General features: G+C 58.6%; 1 protein-coding gene across 5 annotated transcripts in view; it reads right to left on the bottom strand.

The window, feature by feature from the left end:
- Window positions 1-10,602, bottom strand: part of LOC119517806 (pentatricopeptide repeat-containing protein 1, mitochondrial-like) — a 36,267-nt gene that overhangs the window by 21,075 nt on the left and 4,590 nt on the right. For 4 of the 5 annotated variants that reach the window (XM_037814825.1, XM_037814822.1, XM_037814826.1 and 1 more), the window contains exons 4-8: window positions 8,200-8,418; window positions 6,378-6,479; window positions 4,198-4,899; window positions 2,739-2,855; window positions 1,861-2,043 (exon numbers count right to left, since the gene is read on the bottom strand). In XM_037814825.1, the coding sequence (XP_037670753.1) occupies window positions 1,861-2,043; window positions 2,739-2,855; window positions 4,198-4,899; window positions 6,378-6,479; window positions 8,200-8,418 (1,323 nt within the window). The remainder of the gene's footprint in view (window positions 1-1,860; window positions 2,044-2,738; window positions 2,856-4,197; window positions 4,900-6,377; window positions 6,480-8,199; window positions 8,419-10,602) is intronic. The other variant, XM_037814824.1, reaches the window with a different exon arrangement.

Genomic DNA, 10,602 nt, shown 5'->3' with positions numbered 1-10,602 from the left:
AAAAAATGTAGTAGAGGATGTGGAGAAATAGGAACACTCATTCATTGATGATGGGAATGTAAAATGGTATAGCCACTATGAAAAAGTTTGGCAGTTCCTTAGAAAGTTTATGTAATTACCATATGATCTGGCAATCCCACTTCTAGGTATACACCCAAGAGAATTGAAAACGGGGACTTGAACAGATGTTTGCACACCGTTGTTCAGAGCAGCATTATTCAAAGTTGCCAAAAGGTAGAAGCATCCCAAGTGCCCATCAACAGATTGGATGAACAAAAGGTGCTCTATATGTTCAGTAAAATACTATTCAGCCATAAAACACGAAGTTCTGACCCATGCGACAACATGGAAGGCATGTTGAGCAAAATAAGGATAAATACCATATGATCTCACTTAAATGAAATAAGCAGAATATGCAAATTCATTAAGGCCGAAACTAGAATACAAGTTACCAGGGGCTGGGGTGGGAGAGGGAGTGGGGATTAATGGTTGGGTGGTTGGAGTTTCTCTTTGGAGTGATGGAAGAGCTCTGGCGGTGGCTGATTGTTAACGTGATTAACACCACTGAAATGTATACTGAGAAGAGGGATAAAAAGGGGAATTTTAGGTTGTATAAACAAAAAAAACCACCAATAGAACTGTACAACCCAAAGAGTGAACCCTAAGGTAAACAGTGGGCTAAATTTAACAGCATGATTATGATAGCATTGTTTCATCATTTGTAAAGCACCACACTAATGCAAAATGTTAATAGGGAAAACTTTGTGTCAGAGGGTATATGGGAACTCTGGACTTTCTGCATGGTATTTAGATAAAACCACAACTGCTATGATAAAACAAAATACAACAAAAGTTGCTAGAACCACGAACAGAAATAAACAAATCCACCATCATAATTGGAGTACGAATATATGATTTCATTACAATAAGCTTTCAGCCTATGGCAGTCATGACTTGAGTCAAACCTAAGACCCCTTAGTGGGCTCTGCACCAGAGTGAAGAGAATCCACTCAACCAGAAGATTATCTGCAACAGATAACCAAAGAAGTCTAGCGTCTTGAATATATAAAGAACCCCGAGGAATCAGTAAGGAAAAACCCTTTCAGGGTTGCCTGGCTGTGCCCTCTGCCTGGTGTCTCTCCACTGCTGTCTTGGCCTAGTACTTCCTACTCAGCCGTCACAGTGGCACTCGGGTGTCCCGCCTGTACAGCATCCCTGGCCCCGTGCCCACCTGTCTCCCTCCCTGTCTGGGTGTGTCCTTTGGGACACAGGGGCTCTGACTTGGAAGACCCGAAACGGAACCACCAGAGCCTGAACAATTCAGGACAGCAGAGAGAGAAGTGGCTGTTACAGAAACAGGTGCACACGCTCTGCTGCTGCCCCCATGTGCTCAAAAACCAGGCTATAGGCAACGTGCAGGCCCAGGGACCCAGAAGGGCTGCCCCGCCCCACCCCAGGCGCCTAGGACCAGTGGAGAGGAGGTGCACGAGTGAGCACAAAGTCAGATGAAGAGCATGGTGCGAGTGCTGTGTGTGGTGGGCGGGGGGCAGCGGGCGCTGCTGAGGAAGAGCCACTGAAGCCAGGGGCCTCGTTGAGGCAGGGACAGCCTGGTGGTGTCCAGAAGGTGGTGGAAGGCCAGTGAGTGAACCAGGGGAAGAGAGGCCTGCGAGGAAACAAGCCGTGTAAACAGGGACCTGCAGGCTGGGTTCTCAAAGGAGTTTGGATTCTCTCCTAAGGGGAACCTCTGACAGCTGTAAGCCAGGGAAGGCCTGTCCTAAAGCGCCAGGAGCAGCAGTGGGAGGGCAGGTGGTGACGGGTGGCTAAGGGGTCCGCAAGCATTCTGGAGTGTGGTGCACTCACCCGGTCGAAGGTGGGAGGGTACCTCGCAGCAAACTCCAGCTGGCGGATGACCACCTCGTTGACCGGGACCCCACTCCGCCTCATGTCCTTGAGGATGGCGATGAGGTAGGTGTAGTCCAGCCGCTTGACGGCTGCGTTGATGAGGGTGCTGTAGACGTGGGTGTTGGGAGTCATCTGGGATTTCTGGAATGTCACAGGCATAGGTCATGGAGAACATGGCAGTGCGGGGACTCGGCAGCTCCCTGCGGCCTGTCCGGCCCGGGGGTCAGCAGCTGGTTAGGTCCACTGCGAAGACCAGCAACCAGGGACTGAAGGGCAGAGCCTTGGGCAACCACGCGTTGTGCCCGGTCCTCCTGCAGGAGAGCACACCTGCCCTGGGCTCTGCTGACATGCAGGCCCCACCTCCCCGGCTCTCAGTGGGGGTTTACCCAGCGTGACCAGGCGAGTCCAGTGGTGTCCAGAGGGGACAAGAGAGACTGTGACTGGGCCCAGAAGTGCCCTCTGCTGAGGTCAGATGAAGTCCACTTGACAGGGTGGGATATGGGTCAGAGATCTCAGGGGCCTTGAAAACTTGACTCCCCCAGCTCCCCAAGAATTCTAACATGCCCCCTATGGCTGCGTGTCTCTGCTCCAGGCATACCTTCTGCCCTCTGGAGTGTTGGGGACAAAACTGCCCAGCATCCATCAAGTTCGATGTAAAAACCTGCTCTCAAATGCTAAAACCTGCAGCACCTTGGCAGATTCTCCTTTTTCCCAAGTGGAAGCGGGAACCCTCTCACTCTCCCTGCCCCCCGGTGGCCATCCTGTCTGCGTGCAGAAGCCCCCACCAGGGCTCCCCTCAGTGCACAGGCGTCCTGCCCAGGCCTAGAACCACTCACCTTCATGTCTGCAAGCAGCTGCAGCCCATCCCTGGGCCTGCGGCACCCAATAGCCAGGTTGCAGAAAGTCTGCAGGTTGGGGACAAGTCCTCTCTTTGCTAGGACTGGCAACAGTGCCTGTGGGAACAGTGTCACCGTGACCCACCAGCTCTGGTGAGCACCTTCTCTAACCAAGCCATCACGGGACACTAGAGACCCTGGGGCACAGTCCTGCTCCAAGGCCCCACAGGCCCCTCAGCTGCCCACAGTGTATTCTGGGCCTTCATTTGGCCTTCAAGGCCCCGCATGCTGCCCAGCCCCCCAGGTACAGCCTGTCTGCCTGCGTCCACTTCCCCACAAAACCCCTCACTGTTCTCATTCCTTTCTTGACAGCCAGTGTCACATGTCTCCTGCAGCCCCCCGGGCAGCCCCTGACACCCCACTGCAAGCTCCTAATGGCCATCCCTGCACTATTCTCTTCAGCCTTTGCCAGGCACCTGCCTGGAACCTCGGGAAGCTCAGTGGTCAGGCAGGAGGCAGAGACCATCTGCTCCACCGAGCAGGGTCAGGGAGAGCCCTGGGGAGGGCTTGCCTAGAGGAGGTTGGGCTATGCACGGCGGGCTTGAAGGCGGGTGCTGTGCCTGTCGTCTGAGAAGCTCGCGAAGTGCCCAGGCCAGTACTTTTGACAAAAAAAGCTTCACGTAAAAGCTTGTGTGAATGGACAAAACCCTGCAAGGGCCCCAGCTCTTCCCATTCAGTCCTGCCTGGAGCTGAGTTCGACGTCACTCTCGTCTGGTCAGGGAAGGGTGATGGGGCCACTCTCGGGGCTGGCTGAGCTTCCACCACAAAACTAGCAAAGAGCTCAACGGACAGGCCTTCCCAGGCCACTACAGTTTTGTGACCAAAGTGCTGGCTGCTGAGCCAGAGGACCCAGGCTCAAACTCAGGCTCCCCCACTTCTGAGCTGGGGACATGAGCATGTCACGGGGCCTCTAACACACGGGGAGCAGTTAGGAGCCCCAGGCTCCCATGCCGGCTCCATCCCTCACCAGCACGGAACCAAGTAGGTGGGACATGACTTCTGCACTTCGTGGTCCTGTCTGTGAAATGGGGAAAACCACAAACCACCCTCGGGTGTGACCCGCAGAGAAACCAGCAGCCGTGAAGCACTCAGAGCTGTGTCAGCACAGAGTGAGGGCTCAGGTGGGGGGGCCCAAGGGGAAGCCCTGGGGCACCATCACAGGTCACCAGCCCTCAGAGGCTGCCTCCCCAGGGCCTCCTGGGACCCGACCAGGCGTGCTCCCGTGGCGCCCAGCACACCCAGCAGCAGCGCCATGTCTAACACCCGCCCGCCCCCTGCAGCTACCAGCTCCCTGAAGGGGCAGGCGTGCGTGGGTCTAGTCACCATTGGGTGCCTGCCACCTCACTCAGGGCCAGTTCCTCAGGGCGGAGAGCCCAGTGCCCACCTCTGAGCCCCTTACCTTGGCCCCCTCCAGGTCCCCCCATTTGCTCCTCTTCCTCATCAGTGTGTTGAAGAACGTCACATCCACCTCCACCGGGCACGTGTCCAGCAGGGTCAGCAGCGAGGACTCGGCAGGGCTCCCAGGCTCCACAACCTCCGCCAGCAGCGTGAGGGTTTTGATGTCGGGCTGGAGCCCGTGCTCTGCCATCTTGCTCAGGAAGCCCTCCATGCCCCCCATCAAGGCCAGCCGGTCTGCGGGGGTGGCCACTGCCCCAAAGGAGACCACCGCTGAAGGGACCACCCCAAGGGTCAGCAAGTTGACCTCCACCCTAGGGGGTGGGGGCTCCAGGGTCATGGGGGTGAAGGCCCCCGAGTGTTCAGGCTCTGCCTGGGTTTCCACCTCAGACTGGGTCTGGCTGGAGGCTCTGGCTTCCTGAGGCTCTGGAGGCCCCTCAAGTGCCTGAGAAGGTTCGAGAAACAGCTGCCTCTCCAGGGCGTCCACGTGCAGCTTGGCCGACACACTGTCACTGGCCTGGACTCTCCTCCTCGCCCGCCGCCGGCCTGCTGGGGGCTGGAGCAGGACCGTCTCCTCCCTGGGCCTCAGGAACAGCTCTGAGGCTACCTCTGGGTCCCCCAGGCCACAGTCCCGAGCTGCCCCCAACAGCAGGTTGTAGCCGTGGCGGCTCGGCCTGAGCCCCAAACTCAGCATCTGCCGCCACACCTGCTCAGAAGAGAAAAAGCTCAGGGCTCCCTCAGAGCCTTTGGCAGGGAAGGGCGCAATGAGGATGCAGAAAGTGTTGAACCCAGTATCAGGCTCTGCACACTGAGACTCTCAAGGTTTTGGAAACAGGGATGTCAAAGGGGTGGAGTCACTCCTGTTCACCCCTATTCCTTCCCCTAGCTCACCCCAAAATTGTTCTCATGGTTTCACCCCTCTGGATTCTCCCCAGGGCTCCCGCATCAAGCAGCAGGCTTTGCCCCAAGTCTGTGTAAGGGAGGGAGGGTCAGAGTGGCAGCTTCTGGAACAATCTGGATGCCTGTGTCTCTTTCCTGGGGGTGCTGACAGGTACCAACATGTCTGACAGACGGTCAGACAGGCAGCAGCTCTGATCTGAGCGAGAGCCGGATTCAGAGACAGGCAGGCTGCAGCCACCCCCTGCTCTTCCTCACCGGCCGGGGGCCCAGGGAGCCCGTGTCTCTGTGAGACGAGCACGCAGAGGCCAGCACTCACAGTGCACCTTGACCCTCGGCAGCTCTGGCTGTTTCCAGGCCACCCCGACACCAAGACCAGCACCGTCTCTAATCCACACGAGGGGCCCCTTCTGTCTGCTTGCTCCGCACAGGCCTGCACTTCCGGGGGTGCCCAGGCCGCTTCCCGCCTCCGTGAGGGATGTGTGCGAGGCAGAGCGGGGGCTGGTCAGGCCCAGACGGGCGGGCCTAGCAAGAGGCACGCTGCCACCCGGGGCAGGGGCTGGGGAAGGGTGAGGGTCTCACAGCCACATCCCATGGGGAAAGGCTGGCAGGACTGAGGTTTTGCGGGGAAACGCTGTCACCCGGCAGCGAGCGTTGGGGCCAGGGCCCAGGCTCCAGGGCCAGCCGGACCTAGTCTGGATCCCAGCTCTGCCGCTCCCTGGCCGTGGGCCCTGAGCAGGTGGCTCAGCCTCTGTGAGCCTCGGTTCCCTTGTCAGCAGCCAGGCGGCCTAGCAAGTGCTTGCCATCAACTGGCTGTCAGAATTATTCCAGATCGCCTCCGACGACAGTGGACCAAGGTCAGGGAGTGGGAGGCACAGGCTGTGGCTGGCTTCTCGCCACAAAGAAGAAACCTGCCGAGCCACAGCCTCCAGCCGTGGAGTGGCTGCCACCCAGGCCTGGAGGAAGGACAGTGACAATGGCCACTGCTCCCTCTGCAGACCAGGGGGTCTGCCTGCCTCGGGGTCTGGCTGAAATGCCAAGCAGACTTGGCAGACCTGGGTGTAGCCGAGGCTGCACGGCAGGGCGGGGAAAGCACGGGCTGGCTGCACCCCTCCCCGCTGGCCTGCCCTGCGCCCCGGGGCCTCCACCGCCTGCTGCCCGTAGCACAGCGAACACCAGGCTATGCCGATGGGCATCGGGAAGGGCAACAGCAGCAACAGCAAACACTGCACCCAGGCAGGAGTAGGTGCTCGGGATAGACGGGGAGCTGGGGCCACCTAGACAGACCTGCAGGGCCTGGCGGAAGCCTGTCTTCTTATCCTGGATGCAGCCCATGAGCAGGAAGTTGAAGGTCTCCTCTGTGGCCACGTGACCTTTGTGGAGGATTTCCTGGGGAGGGAACGAGGAGGCCACTGGAATCCGAGACAGTCTGATCCTGGGCACGTATTTAACCCCTGCCCTCACCCCAGGGACAGCTGGGCGGGGAGTACCAGCGTCACGCCAACCATGGCTGAGCAGAGACTGTCACATGGGCCTAAAGCTCCCGTCACTGCAGAGAGCCCTGGCTGTGACTATTTCAGGGGTGCTCAGTTCTCCTAGACGCAGAGCCCAGGGCCTGTCCCAGTGGTGTCAGGCTCGGGGCAGCCCGGCCAGGACCAGGCTGTGGGCTGAGGAGGCGGGAGCCCGAAACCGGCACTGGGGCGGCTCGGAGACGTGCTCCTTAACAGGGCAGCCTGACTGCCTCTCTCCTTTCCCAGGCTGCTCTTCCTGGCTCGGCTCCCACCACTTCTGTGGACATCTCTGCAATGCCCACCCAGCAGCCACTTTCAGCCCCCAGCCCTGAGGCTGGGAGAGTGCACAGGGCTGGCTTCAGTCCTAGCTGCACTATGGGCAGCAAGAAGCTCCCAGGCCTCAGTTTTCCCATTGTGGAGTGGGGTCACAGTTAGGACCTGCCTTATGGAATTTTTGAGCCATTCCATGAGATAACAAGGGACCTGCAGGTGGCAAGAGCTCAGGGCGCTGGTCACCACTGGCCTCCCTCAGGGCTGTCAGTGAATCACACCCTCCTGGTTCTCCCACCACCTCCTCTCCTCGAGCTCTCTTCTTCTCTCCTTGCCAGCGTGGGTGTCCCCACCGCCCTGCCACTCCCCTCCTCCCCACAAGGGCCGCCTCTGTCCCAGCAGGGTGCTGGCCCAGCACTCCTCCCAAACGGCCACGGCCGTCTCTCAACAGGCCCTTGTCCCTCCAGGCCATCCTCTGCCAGCCAGTGACCCGCCTCAAAACCAACCTGACACTGGGGACAGGTCAGGACAGTGGACTGCTTGCTATGCTGCACCCTCTGGGAGCATGAGCAGCCCGCCTTGCCCACAGCACCCCTCGGAGGGATCTGTCATTTGTAGGAGGTCTCCAGGTTCAAGACCCCATGTCCCTGCCCCACCAGCTCGACCTGACTGACTGACCCAGGAACTGGCCAGTGTCGGGGAGCTGGCCTGAGGTGACGCACGATGATGAGGCCGCCATGGGCACGCCACACCCTGACTCTTTCCTTGCATCCCAGGAACCTTTACAATAAACCTTCAATTAAGGTGTTAACTCAAATCCATCTCTTTCTTGCCACCTGAAATAGTAGAACCAACCTCCTGCCCATGGTTCCCCCTGCTCAAAGACTTTTAGGGGGTCTCCTCTGTGAAACTGGGAATAAAAAACCTGGGCTGTGGGGCTGCTGGGGAGTGGCAGATCCACACCAATGTCCCAAAGCAGCCTGGCACCTCGGGTTCTTCCAGACGGCGCCTGCTCAGTGCCGCCACTCACCTGCTCCCCTCGCGCCCACACTCGCCTCACCAAGCAGCCCAGACTCTGCAGCTTCCAGACACCCAGGCCTTCTGCCCCCACCACTCGTTCTAAGGAGGCCCTCGCCTGCTAAGCACCCCTCCGCCAGGAAGCCCACCCTCCCTCCCTCCCCTGGCACTGAGTCCTGCACGGGCTCCTCCAGGGCAGCGCACACTCACCGTCCCGTGTGCAGAGGCCTCCGAGACCCAACCCCCAGCCCTGCCCCGGCCTAACACCCGCTGAGCACGCCAGGTGGGAGAGAGGAAGGAGGGGGTCCCACCTTGAACACATCAAAGCACACCCTGAGGTCGGCACACAGGGCGGCCGTCTTTAGTAGGGCGTGGTACGTCTTCAGGTTGAGCTGGAAGTTTCTGGCCTGCAGCTGCTGCCGCAGCCTCAGGGCGCTCTGCAGAGCCGAGTCCTTCCAGGGCGACTCGGCACAGACGTTGAACAGGGCCGTGTAGGTGGCATCTGAGGGCTCCAGGCCCCGCTTTTTCATCTGTCGGGATGGGGAGAGACTGTGAGCCGCTCCAGGGGCGCAGGCAACGCAGGGGGGCAGCCCGAGGAGCCTGCCGCCTCTGAGGAACAGGGGTTGAGTCCGTTGCTGATGAAAAAGGCCCAGGAGCCAGGCATGTGCTGGGGCAGAGGCTGGTGGCACCCCCACAGCCTGGCTCCCCTGACCCCCAACTCAGCCAGAGCAACTCCAGAAACTGACCCAAACCCCCAAAACACACAAAACGAGAAACCAAACCCCCCCTGAGAATCCAGCGGGGCTCGCCCGAAGTTCCCATCAGCAGGCCAGTCGAGGCGGCCCTGACCATCTGGGGCCCTAAGATGGATCTGGTCAGGGAAGGGCAGAAACTAGGCCCCAGCACTGCTGCTCACTAATGGGGAATCGCGAGCAAGCTGCCTCCCCATTGTGAACACGGGGCTGCCCATCTCCCTGAAAAGCTATCGCAAGGGTTAGGCAGGAGAGCGGCCGTCAGCGTGCTGGGTGGTCCCTGGGCCGGCAGCATCGGTTGGGAGCGTGGGAGCCACACACACGCTCAGGACCCATCTGGCCTGTGAGGCAGAAACTCTGGGCTGGGGCTGACACCGAGTCAAGAATTCACGACTCCCGGAGCAGGACCACCGGGCTGAAGGCAGACGGCCAGCGGGGTGCAGGGAGCCCCACATGCAGAGCCAGGCAGCTGCGGGCCCAAACCCCGGCTCCCACGCTCTCTAGTGGGGTGACCTGGGATATGCCCTCTCACCTCCTGGGCCTCAGTTTCTTATCTGAGAAATGACAATGATGACACGTGCCCTTCGACAGATGTGTACTCACCGGCACTGCCCTGACTGAGCTTACTCACTAGAGGGGGCGACACACCCCAAACACATCCTCACCACAGAATAAGTGCTAGACGGCATCCCAGGAACAGAGCGCAGAAAGGGGAGAGTGACTTCCCAGTGGAGAAGGGACGAGTCCCACCCACGCCCCGACAGGAGGGCGGCTGGCAGCTGGGTTGTATGACCCCTCCCAGAGCCCCAGTTTCGTCATGAGGAGACACCGGGCCAACCCAAATCGATGGGCCTTCCCCAGCACTGCTGAGGCCAGGAGCCACGAGGACACTCACAGAGCAGGGGCCTAAGGAGCCACGACAACTAAATGCTGTGTGGGGGCCCGGACTGGATGCTGGAAGAGGAAGAGGACGTCAGTGGGAAGACTGTGAAATCTGAATCAAGTCCTGAGTTTAGTGAACAGTGACACACTAAGGTTAGGTCCTTAATGGTGACAAAGGTACCACATAACGCAAGATGCCAAAAAGGGGGAAACTGGGGTGGGGGTGGTGGTGTATGGGAACACTACACTGTCTTTGTAACTTGTTTATTCATCTAAAACTATTCCAAAATATAAAATTAAAAAAAAAAAAAAAAAAAGGCAGAGTGCTCAAGAACAACAGTGATTAAATAAAGTGGTGTGGGCTTCTCTGAGCAGGTGACCGGGGGCGGGGGGGGGAGTCCTTAAAGGATCCTCCAAATGCAGGGACGTGCTCCTGTAGGGCCATTAACCAGCAGCCCCAGGAAACCAACCCCCTCACGGCCTCACTCAGCACCTGGATGCTCTCCTGTTAGCTGGCAGGGCTGGGCAGCCTCGCATCCTTCTACACTCCAATTTTGGTCTTTTAGAGGATATAATGTGTTACTTTTTTGTTTCTAACAGCAGCTTCTCCCCTTGAAGGCCCAGAGTAGGACTATCCCAAATGACAGGAAGCCCAAGAGCCCCTGCTGGAAAAAAAGATGTTCCCAGCTTTGGGCTGCAGGAGAAGACATCACATCTCCTAGAGTCCATGGTCCTCATAGGCTCTTTTCCTGACTCCCAAAGAAACTTCCAGGCATCAGGAATGACACATAAGACACACCCAAGAGGTGGCCTTTGAAAATGAAATGATCTTCTGAGAAGAATGAGTCCTTTTTCAAAGGACCAGCTTTGGGAGAAAGGTGCACATGTGGGGGGCAGGGAGGGGAAAAGGAGAGAGAGAAGGAACATGGACAATGTGGGAGTGGCAGGGGAGACGGAAGGGATGCTCAGGGACTGCCATGTCCCAGCAGGTGTCATCCCACTTTACTGTCACAAGATCACACCCACTGTACAGACACAATGATGACACCGAGGCCGGGGTGGGATGGGGGCAAAGCCACC

Source organism: Choloepus didactylus, chromosome 21 (genome assembly GCF_015220235.1).
Source record: "Choloepus didactylus isolate mChoDid1 chromosome 21, mChoDid1.pri, whole genome shotgun sequence".
Taxonomy (NCBI): domain Eukaryota; kingdom Metazoa; phylum Chordata; class Mammalia; order Pilosa; family Megalonychidae; genus Choloepus; species Choloepus didactylus.
Note: the sequence above shows the minus strand (reverse complement) of the source record. Positions and strands in the feature narration are given on the sequence as shown.